This window comes from Eriocheir sinensis, chromosome 31, assembly GCF_024679095.1.
Source record: "Eriocheir sinensis breed Jianghai 21 chromosome 31, ASM2467909v1, whole genome shotgun sequence".
In the NCBI taxonomy this organism is placed as follows: domain Eukaryota; kingdom Metazoa; phylum Arthropoda; class Malacostraca; order Decapoda; family Varunidae; genus Eriocheir; species Eriocheir sinensis.
In genome coordinates, this window is record NC_066539.1 from 14808371 (window position 1) to 14835477 (window position 27107).

A 27107-nucleotide genomic window follows, 5' to 3' on the forward strand; every position below is an offset into this window, starting at 1 on the left:
GTTTTATAGTTTTGGACTCATCCTTTTCTGAATCTCAAGTGCAGGTGGTTAGTTTGTCGGGAATTTCTCTGCTCGTATTCATAGCGATTGTTTAGCAAGACGTATAGAGACCATTGGTGACTGTGTGTGTGTGTGTGCGCGCGCGCATCGAAATTGTAGGCAGCAGTGGTTCATCTGTGTAGTGGTGGTTAGCACGCCTAGCTAAGTACCCATGGACCTAGGTTCGATCCCGGCCAGAAGCAGTCTGCGCTTAGGTCGCCCAGCAGTTCCTTCCTCTTTCGAGCTTGTCAATAAATAGGAACCTGGCGAAACCTGCGGAAGGTGAAATGTGGTGACATGGATGTCACACCTGCCCGATGTCCCATGATAGTGGGTTGTTGGTAACAATTTGGTGCCCACCACAGGGTAAATGGCCGATGAGAAAGCGATAAGCACCGAGGCCACACACAGTTAAGCGTATGCTGCAACTTTATATGGTGCTAGGGGAGCTGCAGGGATGTGCAGACTGGGTGATGTGGACATAGAACAGACAGGTGTGGTTTATTAGGAGATGCGGTACCGTTCATGTTGTGTGGTATGGTTTAAGTTGGGGTGTTCAGACTGAATGGTGTGGTGTAGGAGAAAATGCAGAGGTGTACAGTCTGTGTGGTTGTGTTTAGGAGGAGCTGCGGGGGTGTACAGTTTGGGTAGTATGCCGATTGGGTAGTGTACATATACGTCACCCAAGTGTCGTTTTAGAGAAGCTGGAAGGATGAACAGCCTGGGTTATGGTTTAGGAGCAGCTGCAGAAGTGGAATTTGTGGATGGTGTGTTTAGTTGTAGCAGGGGTATGTACGCTGGGGGTCTGTAAGAGGAGTTGCAGGGGTGTATGGACAGTGGTGTGGTTCATGGGCTGCAGGGGTGTGCAGGGTGGGTGGTGTAGGGGCAAAGTCTTATGATTGGGTATGGCTAAAGGGACGTACATCGCTGGTAGGTTTTGGAATTTCTGATGTGGGCTCCGGTGACTGCTGGTGTGGCCGAGTAAGGTGTGATATGAGGGAGGCGTGCTGAGAGACGTGTATGCCAGTGTTTAGTCGATACGAAGGCGCTGAATAATTGAAGTAATGTGGCGTCGGTGCCACTATGACTGGCCGAGGACATTCCCGTCTTGCCACAGCCCCAGAGGCATGTGAGGGAGGCAAAACACATTCGGCAGTGCAGTTTATCATTCAATAAAATTTGGCCTTACACTGCCGCTTCATTGTCTAAATTAATAAGCAGTTGGCCTCACAACCTCATTAAACATTTGGCATTACATTGCCTCATCTAGTCTCATTTTTAAGCATGTGGTTTAGTGTACACCGCCACTACACCAAGTCTCAAGAAGCATTCAACGTTGACTCATATTGAACCATCATCGAAATAACAGAACAGGCCCGGGGTTAAGTGATTAATCCCTTAATGAACTATTTATTTCAAACCGTTAAAGCTAAATTCACGAGTATCAAAATGCTCACCTGTACCATTGTCTTATTAGATGCACGCAAATGTTGACAACCATTTTTGTTTTTGATGAATTTGTATACATGGCAGGAATGTGCCAACATACGTGAATGGATACAATACCAAGAGCAACAACAACAAAAATAGCAAGAGGTATTTGATTTGCCAGCAGCGTGCCTCACCACTTCAAGTTCGCAACTTGGTGCAGTTATAATGAATGACCTTTGTTGGGCCTCTAGAGCAGTGGTTCTGAACTTAGGGGGCGCTCCTCCCTTTAGGGGGGTGTTAGTCATTTCCAGGGGGATAGCGAGCACTGGGGGTAAAGTAGGAAATTTTGATATTTGCCATTCTTTTAACAAGGGGGTGTTCTAATATTGACAAGTTTATAAAAAAAATGCACAATATCGCCTTTACTAACTTTAATAGATTTATAAATCTTTAGTCTACATAGGCCTACCATTTTCTGTGCTTATTGCTCCCCTCCCTATCTCCCGAAACTCAGAGGGAAGTGTAACTCGTCCTGTATACTTTTCGTTGTGGGCTCCGTTCTCTTGTCCTTTTCTTTCGTATTGGACTAATCTGATTTTTCATTCAACCAATAACTTCTTAAGATGCAATAGGGGCGTGAAGGGAAGGAACAATTTCCTATTCGGGGCGTGGTAGTGAAGAGTTAATAACCTGGTCTAGAGGGTATAGTACTATACTATGCTTTGTGGAACCCCGACGTCGTTTATCCCCATAAACATAAAGATTGTTATTCTTAACAGCCGCAGTACATAGAAATTTACCTGGTTGATTGTCCCCATCCTCTCTGCCTCCATCCACCGTTTCACCCCCACTCAACGCTATCGTTCCTTCCTCCTCTATCAGTGGACATCTTATCGGAACGAAGATTGGCTGGCCTTTCTTCCCCCAACTAGCCTTTCAAAGCCCCCAAGGCCAAAGCGTCTCCTGAACTCTTGCATTTTAAAAGGATTATGGTGCCATGTAACATTCATGGAAAGATGTATTTTTCTCCTACATGGAATCCGGACTATCAGCTCAAATTTAGTATCGTTCCTTTTGTATTGAAAATATACAAAAAGCCTTAATACGCTGCTAAGTTTTGTGTGGGAGCGACATGAACAATACACTGCACAATTATACGTGAGAGACCAAGCTGCTTATGGGTGTTTGTAGCGGTTCCCCCTAAAGTGAGTAGCGGTCTGTAAATATTGTGTGTGTGTGTGTGGTGTTGGGGGGGGGGGGGGACACAAATAACCAGCAACAATTAGGACCTTAATTCCCGAACAACCATAACTCACAAACCCAAGAGGACACCGACCCTATTGGAAAAGAACTCCAAGAACCCAGGACCCTTATTTTCAACATTCTGGGGCTTACACAGCCACATTTGATAAGGGCTTCGTAGAGGTTGTGAGTATTTTCATGGATTAAGTTAGGAGCCGCCGAGTTATCGTTTCACAAGGCGTTTGCACGATGAACGGGAAAACACTCATGAGAACCCAACTAATCTACTTTATGGGATTGGGAAATATTTTTTGTGAGCCAAAAACGTCTTTAGAATACAGACCCAGAATTGCAGCCTCGCTCTTTGGTAGCCGTTACAGTGACAGATCCCTCTAAAGAAAGTCAAGTTGCACGACCCAATCAGGTTGCAGACTGGGTGATTTTGTGATCAGTTTTGACCACCTCGTGGGAGTCACTACGTTATTATTATTTTTTTAATTATAAAAATGTTCCAGGTGCGTCTTAAACTCACACTTGCACGGCCGCCGAGGGTTGGTGGTGAAAAGTATTTCACCGTGGGAACAGTTGTCAGGGGTGCCTTAAAACAACAACACACACACACACACACACACACACACACAGATAGATGGAAATTGTGCTTCTTTTTATATGTTTGTGTCGATCGTGATTTTCAGGTTACGGTGGCCATGCTCATGATTGGTGGGCCATTAATTGAAACTTCCTGACTCGAGGTAATTATGTGTTCGCAGTATTTTGGTCGTCTGCGAACATGAGTTTTGTCGTTGAGGGTGCTACATAGTAAAACAGGTAAGTTCAGGGAAAGTGTTATTCATACCGGGGCCGTTGGTGGTCGTTATGGTGATAAGTAATTAGGTAGGTAATCCATAAGACGAAAATGAGTTTTGTCGTTGAGGGCGTTGGTGAAAGTTATCGGTTGAGGGAAGGTGTTGTTCGTTGTGGCGGTGGCGGTGAGGAGGGTGGGTGGCGTGCGTGAGTTGGGGTTTGCGTGTGGAATGGGTCATGTCGATAGCGGAGGACGGGGGCGGGACGGAAAGGGGGAAGTGGGTTATGGATTTACCTGTGGAAGCCACACCGCCAGACAGGCCGCCACCACCACCACCACCACCTCACCTACCCTTCATACAAGACCACTACAAAATCATTCTCTCTCTCTCTCTCTCTCTCTCTCTCTCTCTCTCTCTCTCTCTCTCTCTCTCTCCGGTGGCTCAATTGGTAGAGCGCTGCGCTGCGAGGCTTTATGGCCAAACAAGCGGTGGTTCGAGCCCCGTTCAGGCCGGCTTCTTTCGGTTGACTAGGAGTGGTTACTGTCCCCCCTTGAGCAAGGGGGATGGGGTGTGTGGTGCGTGAGGTCCTGGCAGTACCCGGAGATCGACGATAATGAGCACTTGCTCTCGTCGGGAGGGTACCTGCTGGCGAAAGAGTCCAGCTCGTGATCAGGCCGTGGTGAATTACACACACACACACACACACACACACACACACACACACCGTTGAGCCGAGCCAAGCGTGACGCAGTAGTATCGGGGATCGAACTTGACAGGGCCCTTGGAGTCGATGAACTGAGGTGGCGTGGCGCGGGGGCTGACTGGAGGGCTGGAAGGGGGTCTGCATGCTCGTTGGCTCCCTTTATGTGGGTTTCTACTCCATGGTGTCTTTCCCGCCGCCGCCGACCCACCCGTTACCCTGGATGTCCTAGTTAATTAAGTAGTAGATTGACGGCGAAGTCGACAACGTTAGTCTTGGGGCGTATGGTTTCACCCTTCCCCTCAGCCCCTCGAAATATCTTTGACCTATATGAACTCATAGCAGCTGGGTCGGTGGATTCGTTTTCTGTTGATGGGGAATTTTAGTCACGCTGGTTGTTTGGTATTAATAATAATAATAATAATAATAATAATAATAATAATAGTAATAATGATAATAAGTAAATATTAATAATAAATAGTTTATTTACTGTTTTGCAACCTTTAAGCTGAGTATCATATGTTGCAGAAATGGAGAATTTAGAGTTGCTGTGAGGTGTGCGGTGGAGGGTCTTGGCGGAGTGCGGTGTGTCAAGTTAGGAAGGTGGGCCGAATCTCTTATAGGATGGCCAGGATGCAAGTGTTCATAACGAAACAAATGTATTTAATGTCCCAGGGAATATCACCATTACGAGGAGACGCTCTCAGGAGTTGTTTATGATCGCCACTGTCTCCGAAGGTCTGGTTTAGACCACACTGATATCAAAAGAAATACATTCTTATTTCGTTTTACGCGAATAGGTAGTGTTTATATCGCTGCATCCTTTGAGTGTACTGCCAATTTTCTAAGTAGGCTTTATGGAGGCACGTGATCAATCAGATGCCGGCTATAAGCAGTTCTAACTCGAGAACAGGCGAAACATACTGCTTTGTGCAACTGCCACCCGCCAGGCTGAGGTTCACGCCGTGCTCAGACCGAAAAGTTCTCTCTCTCTCTCTCTCTCTCTCTCTCTCTCTCTCTCTCTCTCTCTCTCTCTCTCTCTCTCTCTCTCTCTCTCTCCCCCGCCGAGCGAGGGGGGTGGAATGTGGTGTGTGGTGTTCCCTGCACCCAAAGATACGTGCGAATGTAGCTCAAGCTCAAAACGAGGATGGTGCTGGCTGGCGATTGCGAGTCTCACGTGATTAGACCCTGGGTGAAACACACACACACACACACACACACACACACACACACACACACACACACACACACACACACACACACACACACACACACACACACACACACACATATGCACGCGCACACACTTTGGCTACCACGGGCGGCCATCGATCTCTGTGTTGGTGGTCAACAACCCTCAATCAATCGGGAGTCAATATTTCATTATGGGCCAGGCGAGGCGCTCATTGTCCGCCCCGTTGAGGACCCTACGTGACCCTTCACCCCCCTCCCGCCCGCCCCCGCGTCACGCTGCGGTATTGGCGGGAGGTGTTGGGCGTTATTTCATGCTGGCGGGTACCGGTGAAGGTAAAGTTGGTCCTTTAGATGACTTGTCAGCTCAGCAATGTAATCTATTCATTTTTTTTTCTTCATATATATATATATATATATATATATATATATAGAGAGAGAGAGAGAGAGAGAGAGAGAGAGGGGGGGGGGGGACACACACACACACACACACACACACACACACACACACACACACACACACACACACACACACACACACACACATATATATATATATATATATATATATATATATATATATATATATATATATATATATATGAACTTGAACTCTTTCAAGAGGAGGGTATCAGGACACCTCTCCTCCCGAAATTGACCTATCTTTCGGCCACTCCTCTAACTCTTTTTAGGACCAGTGAGTAGCGGGCTTTTTTTCATATTTGTTTCCTTTTCCTTTCCTTCTGTCTCTCCGGCATATGACCACAGATGTTGCGCCGACTAAACGAAACTTTCCAGAAAACTCTCTCTCTCTCTCTCTCTCTCTCTCTCTCTCTCTCTCTCTCTCTCTCTCTCTCTCTCTCTCTCTCTCTCTCTCTCTCTCTCTCTCTCTCTCTCTCTCTCTTTTTCCACCGGCCAATCGATATCCTAGTAAGGTCAGACTAATATATGACACTACTACTACTAATAATAATAGATGCATCGTGGCGTATCAGTTGTGCGAGTAAGTAAAGGAAACTTGTTTGTACAGCAGCCCGTCATTGGCTGGCCTTGGGGTGTACGTGTGTGGGCCAGGTGCAAGGTGTGGCCCGCTGTCCCGCTCCCTTCACCCCTTGCCGGCTGTTACCTGGGTGGGAGGGGGGCTGTCAAGTGTTGGGCGGGGGAGGGGAGGCAGGCAGGCGGCTGTGATAGTACTGGGCGAGTGTGTGTGTGTGTGTGTGTGTGTGTGTGTGTGTGTGTGTGTGTGTGTTTAGGTCCGGTGATAAGGTTTCTCGTCCGCTGTGACTCGGAAGTGAGGGGTCTGCGGCCGGAAGAGGTTGAGCTAACAGTTTCCGGCCAGGTGGACTCCGGCGTGCGAGGACGGGTAGCTGGACCAAGAACTCATTATTATTATTATTATTATTATTACAATTTTTTATTTTTTTATTGTAGGGGATTATTCAAAACCTTTCATCACACACACACACACACACACACACACTGGTCGATAGTAAGTGGTGGTTAATTTATGTCGTGTATAATTTATATTGTCGTAGTGGTCATGGATTCGTAGGCAAGCTGTTTCCTCGTCAGGCGGCTGTGTGTGTGTGTGTGTGTGTGTGTGTGTGTGTGTGTGTGTGTGTGTGTGTGTGTGTGTGTGTGTGTGTGTGTGTGTTACCACGCCCTGATCACGTGTTGGACTCGTAATCGCCAGCAGGTACCCTCCCGACACGAGCAAGTGCATGTTCATTATAGTCGATCTCTGGGTACTGCCAGGACCTCACTCCTCATCTCCCTTGCTCAAGGGGGAGAGTAACCACTCCTAGTCAACAGAAAGAATTCGGCCTGAGCGAGGCTCGAACCGCCGCCTGTTTGGCCGAGAAGCCTTGCAGCGCGGCGCCCTAGCCGATTGAGCTACCGGAGCGGTGTGTGTGTGTGTGTGTGTGTGTGTGTGAGAGAGAGAGAGAGAGAGAGAGAGAGAGAGAGAGAGAGAGAGTTTACGTGACTGCCAACCCTCCTGCCTGCATAGGTGAGTAACTACCTCCTACAAATATGTGGGAGCGGGGACTTAGTAAATAAGGCACACAATCGATCAGTGGAAGGGGTTAGGCCGGGACTCCGACACTCCTCACCGGCTGCCCCACCTCGCCCATCCTCTGTTGTCTGTGTGTGTGTGTGTGTGTGTGTGTGTGTGTGTGTGTGTGTGTGTGTTTTCCTTGACAAGGTGACATGTCAGTTTGTATTAAAAAGTCCTTATCAACCATTATTTTGTACGGTTTACTTATCCGTTTGAGTGAGAGAAGACTTATAGAGGTCGACGTTGAGTCCTTGTCGGTGTAGCTCGACGCTTCGCCCACCCAACTCAGGGTCTGCTAAAACTACATGTAATGATGACTAGATGGCAGGCGGCGACTCCATTGTCCCGCTACAGCCTATGCAATCCTCCTGCATTATCTACTACTTCCTAAACGTGTCTTCCACCTATCATTATATCCCCCCATCTACACACACACACACACACACACACACACACACACACACACACACACACACACACACACACACACACGCGCGCGCGCGCGACATTGGCTATACTGCGAGCGTGACGCATAGGAGGAGTACATTCTTTTCTCAGAAGTGCCTGACCCCTTGTTTTCACCCCCTCCCCCTCTCCCTCCCTCCCCCCGTACCTCACAACCAAGTGCTATGTCTGTTTTTCCCTACCTCCTCCCCCTTTCTCCCCTCCTTTTCACCCTACTCCTCCCCCTCGTCTCCTATTCCCCTCTTCTTATCCCTCGGTCACTCTACTTTCTTTGTCTGCTCCTCGACTTCCTAAAATTTAATTCCCTTGCCACTGTCTTCTGTTTTCCTTAACCTCAATCAATTTATTTCTTACACACACACACACACACACACACACACACACACACACACACACACACACACACCGCGTCCCCCTCTTTTGATCCACACTCGTTTCCCGCTTCACCTTCATCCTATTCCGCTTTCCACCCCTCTACTCCTTTCTTTGCGTTATACTTCCCCCCACACTCCATTCTTTGTTCCACCTACCTACTCCAGTCTTCGTGTTCCATCCACCTACTCTATTCTTCTAAGCCATTCTTTGTGTCCACTCCCCCCCACCCCCATTTTTTATCGGCGTCACAGTCGCATTTCGTCATGCGACGCCGATCTAGCACAGTTTCTGGGCTATTAACACATGTTTATGTCCACTCCCCCTCCCCCCTCCATTCTTTGTGTTTTAGCGCTACTCCACTCTTTGTGTTCCACCCACATATACTCCACTCTTTGTGTTCCGTCCACCTACTACAACGCCCATATTCGTTCTAATTTTTCTCCTTGTTTCATTCGTCATTTCATCAGTTTTATTTGCCAAGATCCCTTCATAATTTATCTTCCTCTTCCTTTTCTCCCTTCTCCCCGTCCTCATTTCCTTTTCCATATTCCTTTGGACGCGTTTCTCGTCTCTGCTTTCTTTCCCTATTTTCTCAGCCCCCCTCCCCCCGCGCTACACACACACACACACACACACACACACACACACACACACACACACACACGCACATTGTGAAATCCGTCAGTAGTTTACTCAGGCGTCTCCGTTAACTTTGCTTTATTCACAACGTCGCCTCTGCGCCAATCAAACTCGCCCCCAACACCCCAGTACCTCCCATGACCCTTCATCCACACACCTTTGCACTTCTCTACTCTGCTACGATTTAATTTTGTGTCGTAATTTGTTTTTGTAGGATTCGTGTGTGTGTGTGTGTGTGTGTGTGTGTGTGTGTGTGTGTGTGTGTGTGTGTGTGTGCAAAATTGGGGTCGTGGTTAATGCAGGAGGGGAGGGTGGGCGTTGAGTGGGTGTGGAGCGAGTGAGTGTGGGGCGACCAGGAGTAATGGAGTTTTGGCGTGAGGTATGCTGGCTACCTGGTACACCGACTGCTGCACACCTTTCATACGTCAATACCTTGATACCTGCAGGCTGGCTACCTAACGGCCCTTTTCCGTTGCCTGCTGCTAACAGTCAGTCCTACTGCCTCTACCCATGACTGCTACTGCTTTCTTCCTTTCCTTTTTCCTTCTTATCGTCGTCGTCGTTTTCCTGCTCCTCCTCCTCCTCCTCCTCCTCCTCCAACCTCAGCTTCTTTGTTAGCTCAGTTTCCTCAATATTCACCTTGAAACTGTACGTTCAGCTTCTCTTTTATGTCTTTTCCCTTAATTATTTGAATATTATACTGCATTAGGTATTGCAGTTATTTCATCTTCTAATTTGGTGTTCAATTTCATCCGTGTCTTCACTCTGTCACGGCCACGTTCGGGTACATTTTTGGAGACCCTTCCGTCCACCCCACTCTGCCTTCCTTCCTCCGCTTCATTTATTTATTTATTTTACACCGGAAGCAGCAGTCACGGAAAAACGGAGCCAAATCCCCCGCATAACTACTGCTCCCCATACGCGAGGGTGTAAATGAATCCTAAGATAGTTAAAAGAAAAAAAAAAATCCTTAGCTAGTATTTTTTCCCATTTCACAGTAAACTGATTACTATATAGTTCTGCACTTTCAAGGTTCCCATTTCCTTCTAGGTGGTGATGATGTGTCCATCACTCAGGTCATAAGCGGGAGTTTGACTAAGTTCTGTTGGTGCCGCCTGTATTGTGTGTGTGTGTGTGGGGAGGGGGGGGGTTCAATGATAAAATTCACGGTTTACTAATGGATGCATGGTAGGGTTCCCATGCAGTACCCCAACATTCATTCTTTGGTGTCTTTAGACTTTCTTGGTAGGGCCAGATGGTCGGCCCAATCCTGTTATGGCGCAGTCATTATAGTGGCACTATCCTGCTTGTCTCATGCTGTACCCCGGAGCTCATCTTTGATTCTCTTTTTAGAGGACAGCACGTGGGTAGTCTTTGGCCAAAAATCCTAGCTTGTGGCGCCGGGCGGAACGCGAACCCGGCTCTTTCTGGACGCCCCGCCAGCTCGCTAACCACTCAGCCACCGCCTATTCTTTCTGTGGTATAACACACACACACACACACACACCAGAGCCGTAATTAGGGGGACAGGTCATGGGTTCCTCGGACGCCATCTTGGCTCTATGCTGCTCATGCTCACTACCTCCTCCCCACTGCTTCTGCGTAAAAAAATGCTAGAAATGCCATCCTTTTCGTCAGTTGGTGTTTAGCTATTATATATATAGTATAAGACAATGGGCATAAGCAACATGATAAAATGGTTTCTGGGGAGCGAGTAGCCACACTCCCTTTGTACAGCGCTAACACACTAACCACACCCACACTTGTTAATCTATCAATATTATGTTCCCCTCGTATCCACACTCCTACTACCATTAACTCTCTCTCTCTCTCTCTCTCTCTCTCTCTCTCTCTCTCTCTCTCTCTCTCTCTCTCTCTCTCTCGGGGGCCTCGTGGTGCAATGGTTAGCATACTCGGCTCACAACCAAGAGAGCCCGGGTTCGATTCCCGGGCGGAGTGGTAAAATTTAGGCGGCTTTTCCGATACCCTACGCCTCTGTCCATCCAGCAGTGAATGGGTACTAGGTATTAATCGGGGGTTGTGTCCCGTCCCTTCTCCTATAATTCCTTCCCCCTCCTGTCTCTCCGGCATATGACCACAGATGTTGCACCGACTAAACGAAACTTCCCTCTCTCTCTCTCTCGCTCTCCCCCCATTCTTGTATCATGGTGAGGGAGGGAGGGGCAGGCTAGGCTGGGGCTGAGGTAGGGTGGAATGTCGGGCTTCATCCAAAAGTTTGGCACCGGCAAGATGTCTTAAATGAAAGGACATCTGAATATGGTTTAGAGGCAACAGGAGAGCGGAGGGGGGCGTTAATTATTATCCGGATATCCTCTTTGTTGTTTTTTCCACCCACAACATGAGAGCGAAAATGAGTTCTTAGGCAAGGCAGGGACAGTAGTGCCGGCTGTTATTAGGACGTGACGTGGTCTGGCCTGCGGTTGTTAGTCTGGCCGACATTGCAACATGTGTAGCCGAGGGCTGTCTCGCGGCCTCGTCGAGGAGGTGGGGCTGCTTGGCTGCCAACTCAAGTAGGTTACCATGGCTACCGAATGACAACAAAGGCGGCTCTCTGCCCGACGGCCCATTTGCTTATTGTCGATAAACTCATTACCTCCCACTTGTAACGGGCGGCCCCACACCTCAAGCCCTGGGCGGGAGGGGCTGGCTAGCTACGTCGCGTGTACACTCTAGTCATACCAGTTCAAAGTGCATAGTGGTATGGCTTTTTTTTTCTTTGAATTCTATCCTTGCATGTCTCTAGCTTAACTACGCTTACTCGGCCTTGTCACATTGACAGTGAACAATAGTTTTTTATTTGCTTGCCGCTGTTAAAATTCACAGGGTAAAAGCTCACCTCAGGGATAGCAAAGCCCTCTCCTCTACGGAAAATTCGCTTGCAAGGGACGGTGCCATGGGGGTGGAGCGGTGACGTGGGCGGGGTAGGAAGGTGTACGTGATGGGCGTACCGACCATCGTCTTGACCATTGTTGGCTTTCTGCAACAGAAGGCAAGAGTGAGCCCGGCTTCCAGGGTCGTGCAGCGTCTCGGCACCTTCAGCTCTCCAGAACAGGATAACACATTGGAAAGTTTGTTTGATGATAAAGAAGTATGGGGAAACTATGTATGTGTGTGTGTGTGTGTATGTATATATATATATATATATATATATATATATATATATATATATATATATATATATATATATATATATATATATATATATATATATATATATATATATGTATGTATATATATATACATATATATATGTATGTATACACACACACACACACACACACACACACACACACACACACACACCGCTCCGGTAGCTCAATCGGTTAGACCGCTGCGCTGCAAGGCTTCACGGCCAAACAGGCGGCGGTTCGAGCCCTGCTCAGGCCGGATTCTTTCCGTTGACTAGGAGTAGTTACTGTCCCCCCTTGAGCAAGGGGGATGGGGTGTGTGGTGTGTGAGGTCCTGGGAGTACCCAGAGATCGACAATAATGAACACTTAACCACGTCTGAGGGTACCTGCTGGCGAAAGCGAGTCAAACTCGTGATCAGGCCGTGGTGAATTACACACACACACACACACACACATGTATGTATGTATGTATGAATCGTGTAAACAGGGTACTGGGTTTCATCTCGAGGAGCGTAAGCAATAGGAGCGCTGAGGTCATCCTCAAACTTTACTTAGCACTAGTTAGACCTCATCTTGATTACGCGGTTCAGCTCTGGTCCCCCTACTATAGAATGGATATCAAGATGTTAGTATCTGTACAGAGAAGAATGACAAAAATGATTCAAGGGGTTAGAAACTTGCCTTATGAGGATAGACTGAAGCATTTAAATCTACACTCTTAGAATGGTGAAGGTTGCGAGTAGACCTGATCGAAGTCTATAAATGGATGAAGGTCTTTAATAAAGAGGATGTCAATAGGGTTTTGGTTGTAAAAGAGCCAGATAGGACACGTAGCAATGGTTTTATGTTAGATAAATTCAGATTCAGCAAAGACATAGGCAAGGATTGGTGAGTGGTGGATGAGTGAAACAGGCTTGGCTGTTATGTTGTGTTTGCCAATACCATAAATACATTCAAGAAGAGGTTGGATAAATTCATGGATAGTGAGGTAAGGTGGGGATAAACTTACAGGAGCTGTCTTGTATAGGCCAACCGGCCTCTTGCAGACTTCTTACGTTCTTATTATTATTCCAGTTGCTCACGGAGAGGCAGTAAATGCTCTTGTCAGCGGAAGAAAAAAAAAGCTTGTAGTGGCATCAACACGACTTGAATCACAGCCTGCCGGGTAACAGGCAAAGGTAGTATCCACTGAACTATGAAGCGGTGTGTGTGTGTGTGTGTGTGTGTGTGTGTGTGTGTGTGTGTGTGTGTGTGTGTGTGTGTGCGTGCGTGCGTGCGTGCGTGCGTGCGTGCGTGCGTGCGTGCGTGCGGGAGGGCGCTCGTGCACTCGCGCGCGCGTGCATTTGTAAATAGAAAAATCGAACCTCCTAATTATACCTTTGTGACAAAAAATATATCGGAAAAAGCTGTTCTTACACACACACACACACACACACACACACACACAGGTAAAAAAGAGGAAGAGCAACGCGGTGAGCTATGGACTCGCCACCCACTCACCCCACAAACAAACTTTATTTTTTCCCACCACGCCTGCTGATCGGCACCAGTCCGTTCGTGGTGTAGGCTTATAGTGGCGCCATCTTGTTTGGTTCATGCTGCCCCCCTGGAAGTCATCTTTGCTCCACTGCATAGTTTCGCTGGAGTCCGGTTTGATAGGTGGTCTTCAGAACATCATGCAGGTAGTTCTAAGCCACTAGGCGATAATTGAATATTGTCAGCTTGTGGCTGCGGGCGGGACATGAACCCGTGCCCTATAGAGGACACCACGCCCGCACGCTGACCACTCAGCCACCGCCTCCTCTAACAGAAAAGAAATAGAATTCCTTGATACTGTTGGATATTGTGTATTTTGTTACCCAGGTAGCCTATGACAAGTGTATCAAGGCAAGCAGCTTACGACTTTAGTAGGTAGTGAAGGGATTCGTAGGTAAGAGAAAGACTTCCCCCAACCACTGCTACCAATTTTTTACAGCGTGTTGTCCTGGTAAATCCATCCATCCCAGCAGCAACACTCAAAAAGAACCACCCAGACTTTTACGTCTCAGTACCTTCAGAGCGATGCCACTTTTTAAGGTCATATATAAGTAACTCGTCGTGACACATTAGTATCACAGACCATGTGGACTACTGAGTGCTTCTACTCAACAGTGGCTGAGCATGGGACTAATCATGTCACTTTGCGTTACATTCCAACGGATGTCGAGCAAATTATTGCCTCGAGTAAAAGCATAATGGAGGGATGGCGATACTAGATAGCGTAGACACAGACTATCAATCATTTAACTTCCCAGAGCTCTCTTGCCCCAAGCTCTCAGCTGCATGTCTGCCCTAGGAGCTCTGTTTCATTGGACTCCTGCTATGGCTCTGAAATAAATACAAAACGCGCGTCGAAAGGTGAAACAAATCTTAGGTGTCCGTACTCTATATAGGGACTGTAATATTATACCTATTTTGACCAGAGATAACGATAAGCTGCTTAATACCTCTCCTGTATCTGCCTCACGTACTACAGTCCAAGAACAATTGTATGAAAAAGAGAGAGAGAGAGAGAGAGAGAGAGAGAGAGAGAGAGAGAGAGAGAGAGAGAGAGAGAGAGAGAGAGAGAGAGAGAGATGTTTTAGGCAATAAGGGTATTGGGAAAACTATTATAAGCCTGAGGGTCACGAGGCTGTATTGTTGGGAAATTTAGGGTCGCAGCAACAAAAGGTTGAGAACCACTGGAGTACACTAATACCAGAGAGAGGTGGAAAACTTCCTGCAGTTTAGTAATAATGGCTGAAGACATTTTTTGAAGGTCTTGTATCATCCCCTATGACGATTGAACAAGAAGGACCGTGATGTTCCATGATAACCGTCGTGGAATGGCCTGTACCCGCACACTGGGGCACTACCAGCTTATTACACATGCTTGTAAGATGTCGGCCCAAGCGTAGTTTGAGCCTAGTAATCAAGAAGGAACATACACTTTTAGGAGTCTGATAAGTTTGGCCTCCGTGTCCGCTTTTAAACAGCTAATACTACCAAGTGTTATGTGGTGGCATTGCACACTCAAGTCTTCCAGTGTTGGTGGAGGTGATTCCTATGTTAGCTGTGGGCCAAGTGAAGCTGGGGGCATGTCTGCCATGTGGCATGACACCCTCTCAGTGCTGCCCTGTGACACCGGCTAGCAGGCTTGTCCCTCAGTTGCCACACAACGTATTAGCCTCCGTAATTGCAGTTATACCGTTTTGACGAAGCGATTTGTTTAAAGTGAGGAGGGGGGGGGGGTGCTCACCGTTGAGTGTTTCGTAATAAAGTGGAAGTTAACGGCACCAATGAACTCGGGACGTGTAGATCTGTCTTAAAACAAATGTGAGAAGACCGCAGCCTCCATTCCGCTGCCCCGGGCTCTTCGAACAGGGCCAGTCCTCGCCTGCTCTGCGTGTGTGTGAACCAAGGTGGACATCTCTCTTTATCCTCGACCCGTCTGTCTGTCTACTCGCTCGGTTGTCTTCCACAAATCCCCAGCACTAGGGCTGCCTTGCTGCTGCAAACCCGCTCGTCGTGTCGTGGTGAGTCTGCCTAACATCTACAAATATCAGACTTCTTGTAAAGTTAACTATAGGCTACGTTGCACATCCTAGCGCCCAGCAAGAATTTCTAGGAAAGATTGATTAAATGAACGTGTACTGTGTAAAAATATAATAATGAATATGATAATACCGGCTGAAAAAGGGAAATGCGTCGAAATTATGAAGGGTCTACTGATTTTGTGAAGTCGATAAAGTAAAATACACGAAAAGAGCAATTACGAGATTATAGTAGCGAGGTATATCCTAACAACCCTCAAGGACTTTTTTTCAAATGTTTAAGATACAAACTTGGTATAGAATATAACAAAATAAAGCAAAAAAAATTACGGATTTTGAAAAGCTATTTTCCTTTGTGATCATAAGAGGAGGTTTGGTATTCGTAGGAGGGAACTATGATAACCGAGGAATGTAACCATACAAAAATTCTCCCAGATAAATGGACTAAAAAAAAAAGAAAAAAAGGATACTAATCCAGGTACTGGTTCAGGGTTAATACGGTAGACTCTAATTTTGATGTCCATTGGCCCCCCAAAACTAATTGTTTTCATTCACTAATCATTGGATAAAAGACATAAATGGTGGGAGGCTCCCAGAAGCTGGTTTGTGCATACAGTGTCTGCTTGGCCTCTAACGGGCTTCCTATTTAATTGGTGCATCGCATCCCCTGCACCCAACGCCGACTGCCTTGTCGTCTGACCGTCGTCTAGACTCTAGTGGATTTAGTAGATTTGGATATTGTGGCGACCGCAGCCACAGTCCCACCAAACGGCCCCGATGCAGCGGCCACAGTTACAGAAGTCCCCTCTCCATTCAGTGTCTCTTTGCACAAGAAGGAACACCACTCTGGGATGTGGCGACGCCTTATGAATGTTCCATGTTCATTAATATCGATGAGCCGGTGGAGTCAGCGTCCTGTAGGGTGTCCGCCTCCCATTGGCCCCCAGAAAGCGTTTGGTGCAGCAGGATTGTTAGATTATTCTTTTTGTTTTTATCATTTTCTATTTTGTTGTAGAGAGACATGATATATCCTGCCTGCATTGGGATAAGGGACAACGGTCCTTGCACGTTTGTGTGAGTGTAATTCACCACGGCCTGATCACGTGTTGGACTCGTAATCGCCAGCAGGTACCCTCCCGACATGAGCAAGTGCTCTTTATCGTCGATTTGTGGGTACTGCCAGGACCTCACACACCACACACCCCATCCCCCTTGCTCAAGGGGGGACAGTAACCACTCCCAGTCAACAGAAAGAATCCGACCTGAGCGGGCTCGAACCGAAGCCTGGCAGCACAGTGCTCTACCAGTTGCGCCACGGAGTGTGTGTGTGTGTGTGTGTGTGTGTGTGTGTGTGTGTGTGTGTGTGTGTGTGTGTGTGTGAAATACAGGAAGTGAGCTGCCCTCGTAAGGTCCTGTTTCTAAAGCTCATAATCAAGTTTATCTTCAAGAGTATTCTTGATTTATACTATTTCCTCGAGGTCATTTCAGATGTCCATACAAAATACAGAAAAAAAATTCGATTTCTTCCCGTAACTTCTCGTTTCTCCAGACCCTCTTACAAACAATTTTCTTCCATTTCCTTCATTGCTCTTTACACCTCGATGAAAAGTTCTCTACTTCTCTCCTCCAAGCTTTGAGCAAACTAACTTGCGGGACTCCTCAGCTTAGACTAAGAACATCAGAATGCGACCGGTCTGTTTCATCGATGTCGGGAACGACGCCTTGAAGAATGCTGTTCATCATAAGTGTCGTATTGCGTATCTCTCATCTCTCTAAAGCCACCACACCTGTCGTTTTAAGAAGATGCTCTACTTTCCTCCAAAATCCCCTGCATCACGATTACATGTGCACATGTGCAGACTGCCACAGTACAGCTTTATCTTGCAGACTGCCACCGAACAGCCTTATCCTCTCCCACACCCAAGTTCCCGCTCCCCATCTTCCGTGTAACAATTTTAAATTCACTAGTGCTTGATCCATTGAGAGAGAGAGAGAGAGCCTGCAACACACACACACACACACACACACACACACACACACACACACACACACACACACACATGTGGTTTACTAATTCTGTGGCTAGCACGCTCGTCTCACACCCTACAGATCCTGGGTTCGATTCCTGGGCAGAGGGGAGGCGAATGGGCAGTCTCCTTTATTCCGTGCCCCCTGTCCACCCAGCCGTGAATGGGTAACTGGTGTCAGTCGGGTGATGTCCCGCCGCCCGGGTGTGTGTGTGTGTGTGTGTGGGTGGGTGTGAGGTTCCAGCCTTTCCCAAAGATCCGTCACCAGAGCTCCAAAGCTCAGCCGGTGTGGGTACTGTTAGGGCATCGCGAGTTGAGAGCGAGATCAGACTATGGTGAATTACAAACCGCTGGTAATAGAACAAATTCAGTGAGGCGACGGGGGTAGAGCGCTTTAGGGTCGCCAGTGTTGCGTGCAATACCCGATTGGGAGGGACCAGGAGGGGGTTGGCTCCACGGCAACTACCGGAGGGGGTTTGTTTTGGTCAGTGGTAACGTTGCTATGGCAACTGACACATTGTAGCAACCTGTGCTGATCCCATGTTCCGCAGTGGGGAGTGACCCATCTCCAAATCCTTGGAGAGTTTGAGGCCCTGTACCACCACTCTGGACCCACTGCTCTTCATGTGGGTGTTGCTCTTCGGCGGGACGACTCCAGTTTCCTGATGGAGAAGGTCAAGACAGGGGAACCTGGTGCGTGATTGTCAGAGTAGAGGGAGGGCTTGATGGGGGGGAGGACTGGACGGGCCAATCAGGTGTGGCCGTGTGGTGAAGGGGGCCAAGACCCAGGGTGGCGCCGTGGTGGCATCAGCACACACCCTGACACCACAGCCGTCACCACCCGTCCTCCGCTGTTAGCCCTGGCCGTCTTAACGCCCTCGCCCCGCCCCTTCCTTCACGGCACTTCCTCCACCACTTCCGCCCAGATTCTGGCTGCGGCCAGGTACGAGTTAAATGGCAGTACTCTTTAACCTACATTGCTTACTGAGTCTGACCCAGAATCTACTTTGCCCCAAGTAACCACCTTCCATGCCTATTGATTATGGCGTGTGGCGTCGTAAGTATATTCTGGGCTGATGGTGTGGTGGTGTTGGTGTGGCTCAGAATGGACACCAGGAGGAAAACAGCACCGTTGGAAGTGTTAAGAGGATTGGCCGTCATGAAGTCACGACGAATAGAGAAATCCGTACCGTTGCATCAGTCCATCCCTTGCCTGCCAACGCCCTCGAGGAACCTCTGCTCCATTTTTAATAGGTAACACTAGAGCGTGAGGACTGCTTGGCAGAATTTCATCAGTACATCTCTCGGAACTTGAACTCTAACAGATAACGAAAGAGCTTGGGTTTCAACTTTGAGTATTCATGACCATTTCTTACTGCTTAAATTATGTATTTTTTGCCTAGGATATTTGATACTTCTTCATAGCTGTTCATGTTCGTGATGATTTATGTTATAAAATGTATAACGTTCATATCTTCAAATTTCAAAGTATTAATTTTTGTCCTCGTCTTAAAGAGTTAAATTATGATTTAAAGATTAACCCTCACCCCTCTTGGGAGTGTTTTTCACGTGGACTGTGTGGTGACGCCATTACTGTTAACGAGGCAGCTTCGGTGTGGCTGGGCTCAAAAGGTGTATGTGTACCTAGCGACAATGTAAATATTTATTAAGTGGTGGACCGGTAACTAACCACTTCGGTAACCCGGCGTCTATGTGTCTCTTTAGGTACTCACTCCTGTCGTCATTGCTTCCTTCATCAATGCAGGCACAGTAGATTACTTTCCCGCTCTACTTCACTGTCAGGGTCCCTTACCTCCACCACTCCTAACCGAGCACAAGAATAAAGTTCTCTGAACGACAAAGAACCTTTGCGAGAGTCTGTCTGGCTTGTCAGGTGAACAGTCTTTTTTATCCCCCAGAAGTAACGATGGGCTCCGTACTTATCCATTCGTCTGTCCCCCACTACCAGGCCATGCCCTTATTTCACCATTGTCTTTCATTATTTTTTTTCTAGCCGTCCAAGGCAGCCCCACCACCTCTTCCCCTAATCCCTAATTATAGGATTGCTATTGACCCCGGGACCGGTAACACAAGACTACACCCCAATCCCTCATCCTTAACCACTGAGGGACACAGGGGAAGGCAACTTCGCATGGACACCGGCCCTCCCACATTTACACACTCGAATATCTATAAGCTTAATGTGCTTATCTAACTCAGGCCGCGACAGCAGCTCACATTACCTGTGTGAGGCTGTGTGTCGCATACCCCGCCTCTCTCTCTTCTCTCTCTCTCTCTCTCTCTCTCTCTCTCTCTCTCTCTCTCTCTTCTCTCTCTCTCTCTCGCCTCTCTTCTCTCTTCTCTCTTCTCTCTCTCTCTCTCTCTCTCTCTCTCTCTCTCTCTCTCTCTCTCTCTCTCTCTCTCTCTCTCTCTCTCTCTCTCTCTCTCTCTCTGTCTCTCTCTCTCTGTCTGTCTCTCTCTGTCTCTCTCTCTCTGTCTCTCTCTCTCTCTCTCTCTCTCTCTCTCTCTCTCTCTCTCTCTCTCTCTCTCTCTCTCTCTCTCTCTCTCTCTCTCTCTCTCTCTCTCTCTCTCTCTCTCTCTCTCTCTCTCTCTCTCTCTCTCTCTCTGTCTCTCTCTCTCTCTCTATCTCTCTCTCTCTCTCTCTCTCTCTCTCTCTCTCTCTCTCTCTCTCTCTCTCTCTCTCTCTCTCTCTCTCTCTCTCTCTGTCTCTCTCTCTCTCTCTCTCTCTCTCTCTCTCTCTCTCTCTCTCTCTCTCTCTCTCTCTCTCTCTCTCTCTCTCTCTCTCTCTCTCTCTCTCTCTCTCTCAAAAAAAAGATCTACTTTATGCAACCATCCAAGGTACAGGACGAGGTTGAAGTGCTGATCGACTTGTTCCTGCCAGCCCGTCAGCACCATTGTTCCCCTTTATTCACATGTGCATCGCTTGGTCGTGATCAGAGTGATGGTGCCTCCTCCCCTCCTCAGTCCCCACTAAACCCCTGCAATGACGCTTCCAATATGCCCCCAAAACTCGCGATCCGGACCCTTGGTTTTTGCTGCCTCTCCCAATGGAACACCACCCCTTTAATACTGTGTTCTGGTTTTTTTAACCTTTGTGACCGCTTGAGGTTGAATATAATGTCTTTTGTACCTAATGTAAGCCTCACAAGTCCTTCCGCTTGTCGAGAAAGACTGCCCGCCTCGTTTTGTGCGAGGCACCTATTTATGATTACAAGGTTATAAGTACGACCGGTTACTTAGTTGTACATTTTCTAGTTTTTCCTAGTGCTTTGTTTTAATGAAGATTTGTCGAAGTATGAATGACTAGTTGTTGCCACATCAATATTAGGCATTTTCCGGCCATTATGTGCTGATGTGGCCCACCAGTAAGGAGTCTGAGATGCTGGTACAGTAATTGCCTGCAGTACTTGCAATGGATGAGAGGCCACCCTCGTACAACATGAACACTGTTCAGAGTTATACGTTAAAAATAATGTGGTTCTTGCAATCTCGCCTTTCAAAATACTCCTTTGTGGTGTCAGCAGCTCTATAACCAAAGTTGTGTTTCATTGGCACACTTTTATTGATATATCGCATAACTGGTCCTTGGTTCTACGAAACACTAAGAAGTTATTTTGTTGTTGTTGTTTGTGTGTTACATTAATTTCGTTAGGCAGTTGAATATGGCTGATGCGAGTGAATATCCGAATATCAAAACAGGAGCCGCTACGAGTTCAAATGTTTATTATGTATGAACTCTCTCCCTACTGTGATGTTTCTTCTATTCAAAATTACAAGTTATTGTCTTATGTAAGTTGCCGCACCATGGCAGAATGGAAGTGTCAGCAACAAGTCATGACCGAGCTTTTGTTTATGTTACAGGGATGAAGCGGATGTCGGAGATGGAAGGAGAGACGCCACTTAAACGCCCCCGCCCCGCCGGCGACACAGAACTGCGACTTCTTATCCAGAGCAAGGTAAGTGAGGATGTGCAGGCGCCGTAATACCTGACGTTGGTGCTCTTACGATGTTTAGTGGTGTCATAACAACAGCCTGGAACTAGTTCAGATGTAAATATTTATATGTAGGTTAAATTAAGGGGAGATTCTGAATCTTAGAATTATATTATGAGTAATTATAATGATTGCTTTAATGGTTTTGGAATGACACCTCACTTGGATCAGTTTTATTCACATTCATCATCATCTTCAATCATTGCTTGTCCTTTACAGGGTGAAAGCCTTTCCCAGCGCTTTTCACATCTCCTTGATTGATGTTAGTGTAGCTACTTCATCCAGCTCCAACAAATGCTCTAATTCAATCTCTTCACCTGATCCTCTGCCTGCCTGTCCACTCTGTCATTTTGGACGTTTATCTGTTATCAGTTCTACGCATCTGGCCTTTATCTGTTATCAGTTCTACGCATCTGGCCTTTATCTGTTATCAGTTCTACGCATCTGGCCTGCCCAAGTCCATTTCTTATTCTTGATAGTCCGTGAAATATCTTCAGCCTTTATCTGTTCTCTCGTCCATAATTCATTTTGCTTCTTATCTCTCCATGTTGTAACCAGCATTTTTCTCTCTTCTTCTTTGTGCATTCTTAGCTTCCTCTACATATTTTGTGGGACGCCACGTTTCTAAACAGTATTTTAGGACTGGCAGGATACATTCTTTGATTGTGCACCTTTGTCTTCAGGGGAAGTAGCAAGTTTCTATTAATTACATTATAATGTTTCCCCAAAACACTACGTACCATTAATATTCTCCTCTGATTTTTTTCGTCGTCTGGGTTTGCACCAATTGTTTGCCCTAGATATGTTTTCGTCTGAAGTGTTTTGTTGCCGAGCATTATTTGTTGTCCTGCCAACTGTTTTTAAACGTTACTCGTGTTTACTTTTTTCATATCAAGGCGTACTTTCAGAATGAAGTTTCTCGATCATTCTCTTTTCCTCTCAGACTCACTCAGTAAGATTATATCAGCTGCGAATCTAAGGTTGTCAAGGTATTACCGTCTTACATATGTCAACACCTTGTGTACGGTTCATTTACTCCCTGCCTCCCGAGTGCCTGCATGATTTCTGAAGTTATAATAGTCAAATGCTTTCTCATAATCCGTGAAATCCATGCATTACCGATACATTCTTGTTTATACTTCACGATGTAAATATTACAAATAGTTCCATTTTTTCTTTGTTTTTTCGTCCACCAATAGACACGTTAAGGCAAATGCACTCTTTCTTATTTTCCAGAAGTACACTTCCATATCATTCATTTACATTTTCACATATAGATAAAGATAAGTAGACAGATGATACATAGGTAGATTGATAGATATAGATAGATTTGCATTTGAGGCTTTCATCAAGTGTTGGCAAGATTATAATGTAAAAACTAGAGTTGACTAATTTATTCATTATTTATCAAGGTATTATGTTGGTATTGGTCTTACACATAAAATACGAGTCAAGAATTTCAGTAGAGGCCTCTTCAGTTTTGTAAATAATTTCTTCTTGATATGTAACAAATTAATAAAATGTCAGTGGGGTCGCTGTTAATCATGCAAGACAGAAAGTTAGTAGACGTTCCTGCCCACCTAGCACGACAGGCATGGAAGGCTCATGCTCACGTGCTAGTGGTTGTGGGTGGTACATCAGGCCGTTTCGCATACTCCGCCTTAGTTAGTGGGGCTTATTCTTGGCTTTATTTTAGTTAAGTCCTTATAAATAGTTGTACCAATCAGGAAATAAATATCTACATGCATCCGTGAAGAGTGGAGGATGCTAGAACCCCCCTCCCCCAAACTGCCGGTGCGGCTTGCCATGGGGTGGACAACACAAGTAACCCTGTGTCGTGTCCTTGCAGGCTGCTGGCTCCATCATCGGGAAAGGAGGACAGAACATCTCCCGTTTACGCAGTGAGGTGTGTATACCCCACTCAGCCCTCCTCGCCCCGCCCCGACCCGTCCCGTCTCGCCCCACCCCGCCCTACACCCCCTACACATGCCGTCCCTCTCCTTTCTTTATTACATCTATATATCTGCCTCTCTCTTATCCATTGGCCTCATTATGATTTTTTTTTTTCTGTGCTAAATTGATTATCTATATTGTTAGCCTCTGACACCCACCACACCTGTGGCAACATGGTTGCCGCAGCGGCAATCTCTTCGAGTTTTGGGGAATTGTTGTTGTTGTTGTTATTATTATTATTATTATTATTATTATTATTATTATTATTATTATTATTATTATGACTACACACTTCCCTTTTTTTGAGAGAGAAGACAGTTGTGAAGAGGCACGTCCCCTGGTCAGTATTGGAAGGTAGTGTAACTGCCTCCCGGCCCCCCCGGACCGTCCCTCCCTCCACCATCTCTCAACCTCCTTGCTCATCTGCATTGTCCCTTGTTCATAATTTTATATATTAAAGATATGCTAATTTGGTCCCTTTTAAGATGGCAGTGGAGTGCTGAGGGTGTGGACTGGCAGGTTGGCTCAGGGATTGATGGGTGGGTGGCAGAAGGAGAGCAAATGTAGTTACACACACACACGCAGTACACCGTGACCTGCCAAACTGGGACTCAGAAGAGGCATTAGTTCTAGTAGCCCTGGGCTGGCGGGCATCGGTTGTGTGTGACTGAAGCTTCCTCCCGGGTGTCCCATTACCGGGGGGCGGCACTGTGGTCGTTGTGGCCGGTGGCTGTCCCGTTCTCTCAGTCCAATGTGAGCGGGCGAGGTCGAGGCAGCCACCCACCACTTCAGGCCGGTCCCTGCCCCTGCCCCTGCCGGGTTACCCAGTGGTTTAGGAGACTGTCGGGCGTGCAGATTCGCCGGGTCACTAGATGCACATCCCACCTAGTCCGCACAGAGGCACCCTTAATTTACTATCCTTGTGTTATACTGGTGATAATGACAAGATAAAATAGGAGGTAAATATGTGAGTGCCAGTCTGTTAACTGGAGCCTTTTCTCCCTCCCTCTGCCCCTGCCAACGCGGCTGCCCCCGATGTCCCGCCAACGTCTGATTGGTCAATACCAACTTGTTTGTGACCAATCCCATGTTGGCCCTGCCCCCTCTCGACTGACTGACGGCCGTGGTCAACTATGATTGGTTCATGTCCCGCCCATCCAACGTCCGTCCCCTACCCCTGAGCAGAATCCAGCCAGTATTACCGTGCCCGATTGCCCAGGCCCCGAACGGTAATTAGTCCTCTTTTACTGTTTTATCGTTTTTGCCTACCATCTCAGTCGTCTAAAGATAATGTGGCGAGCCATAACCCATTTCAGTCACCTGAAGATAATGTGACCAGCTTGCGACACATCCCAGACGTTAACTTATAATGTGGCCATTCTGTGAAGCACATCACAGTTGTGGAAAGTCGGTGGTATCACTTGTATCCTGTAGGTGAACTGACCAGCCGACCACCACCCCCGACGGCCTTTAGAGGTACTCTCAATCTCATAGCGCCCTGCTGTGTTACGGACGATATGATGAGCTGAGTGTGTCTATTTATTTTACCGTGTGTGGATGATGTAGCAAGCTGTTGACACCGTCTTCACTGCCTGTCAAGGCTATGGCAATCCTCTCTCACCACCGCAGAGTTGTGACAGAGGCGTGACAAGTCTCTGGCACAGTTACCGCAGGTGTCTGAGAGGCAGCCACATGTCCAGGGTGTCTGAAATGCAGGCTTGAGGATGAGCCCTCCACATGGCCCTTCTCCCTGTTTCGTTCCACGCAGAGTATAAGGATAATATGATTTGTGTGGAAGCTTGAGTTTTCCATATCAGGATTCTCATGTTTCCACATGCAGTGTTGAGTAACCAGGCATAGGCAGTACTCTGGCCTACCTGTTGTGTCCCTTAACTGCCCATCCTCCCTCAGTGTGTTCACTCCCCTCCCATTAGTTTGAGTCCACTTATTTGTCCCCTCTAGTGGCTAGGTGAGCCCTTCCCCCCTCTCCTCCCTCACACGACCCTACTATCCCTTGAGTCACAACAGACGGTGAATAGTTGCCAGTGTGCCTTTCTGCCACTAACCAACGCTTGTGACACCATCACCCAAGAGACAGCTGTGTCGTCTTCACCCCTGCTTCACATGAGGCCGTCAAGAGTCCCCCAACACACTCCTCACCGACACTCAATAAACACATGGCTGATGATGTCACACTCACAGGAAGGAGTATTCAAACAGCTTTTCCATGATCATATTTGTGTGGGCATCCTGTGTCGACTGTTACTGCTGAATGACGAACTCTAGTCTTCTGTCTCCTAGAAGAGCTTGCTCCTTCCCTTTTTAACATTCTCTCTCTCTCTCTCTCTCTCTCTCTCTCTCTCTCTCTCTCTCTCTCTCTCTCTCTCTCTCTCTCTCTCTCTCTCTCTCTCTCTCTCTCTCTCTCTCTCCCTATCTATCTGTCTATCTATTGCTCTCGCTCTCCCTCTCTCCACCGCCCTCTAAAAGTTGTTTTCCTGTGATATCTGTCAAAAACAGCAGCAGCAGTTTGACACTGTTTTTATGGATGATAATGAAAGTAAACGTTTCCTTCACCATTACCTGAATATATGCAATTCTCTTGTAAATAGGGGGAAAATCAAACCCGTGAATGGTTCTTGCAGTTTTCCTGGCTGTCCTCATGTTTCTTTTTCCTCGTAGTTTTATTTTTTTATTTATTTTTCCCTGTGTTCCCAGCCTGTCTTTAATGGTTGCTGATTCATGTTTTTATTCCATCTAGTTTCTTCAAGTTCCCTCCATTCTCTCTCTCTCTCTCTCTCTCTCTCTCTCTCTCTCTCTCTCTCTCTCTCTCTCTCTCTCTCTCTCTCTCTCTCTCTCTCTCTCTGCGTGTGTGTGTGTGTGTGTGTGTGTGTGTGTGTGTGTGTGTGTGTGTGTGTGTGTGTGTGTGTGTGTGTGTGTGACGTCTTCGTCGTCGACCTCTTCCTCCTCTTCCTCATCCTTCCCCGCACTGAAAACCTTCCCTTGCATCAGGTACCTGTTCATGGAAGACGTGTGTGTGTGTGTGTGTGTGTGTGTGTGTGTGTGTGTGTGTGTGTGTAGTTATAGCTTACAGGAATAGACCCTTGCTCATTTTGTCCCCTAAATGTGTATCCCTGTCTGCCTGCGTGGGTGCGTACGTGCCTCGCCGTTTGCACATGCTGTTAAAGTGATGTATGAGTTAACTTGCTAAGTGATCAAGGTCTGCGGTCGAAGTGTGTGAGAGAGAGAGAGACAGACAGAGAGAGAGAGAGAGAGAGAGAGAGAGAGAACGCAGGCATCATTTTTGTCTGTACTTAATGGTGAGGACTATGACGGCGGTGTGCCATGTGTGTTGCAGAGTGCTGACCATCGGCGGCTCGGAGGAGGTGGTGCTGAAGGTGCTGAATGAAGTGCTTCAGTGCCTGGACGAGGTAAGATTCCCGCTAATGT

The 27107-nt window shown here is 47.2% G+C and overlaps 1 protein-coding gene across 11 annotated transcripts in view; it reads left to right on the forward strand.

Moving 5' to 3' along the window:
• LOC127005929 (heterogeneous nuclear ribonucleoprotein K-like) overlaps positions 1-27107 on the forward strand; it is a 163981-nt gene that overhangs the window by 113237 nt on the left and 23637 nt on the right. For 10 of the 11 annotated variants that reach the window (XM_050875353.1, XM_050875350.1, XM_050875351.1 and 7 more), the window contains 4 exons: positions 21577-21671; positions 23557-23613; positions 24846-24889; positions 27016-27088. In XM_050875353.1, the coding sequence (XP_050731310.1) occupies positions 21579-21671; positions 23557-23613; positions 24846-24889; positions 27016-27088 (267 nt within the window). In that variant the 5' untranslated portion in view covers positions 21577-21578. Of the gene's footprint in view, positions 1-18475; positions 18638-21576; positions 21672-23556; positions 23614-24845; positions 24890-27015; positions 27089-27107 lie in introns of those variants that run through there. The other variant, XM_050875354.1, reaches the window with a different exon arrangement.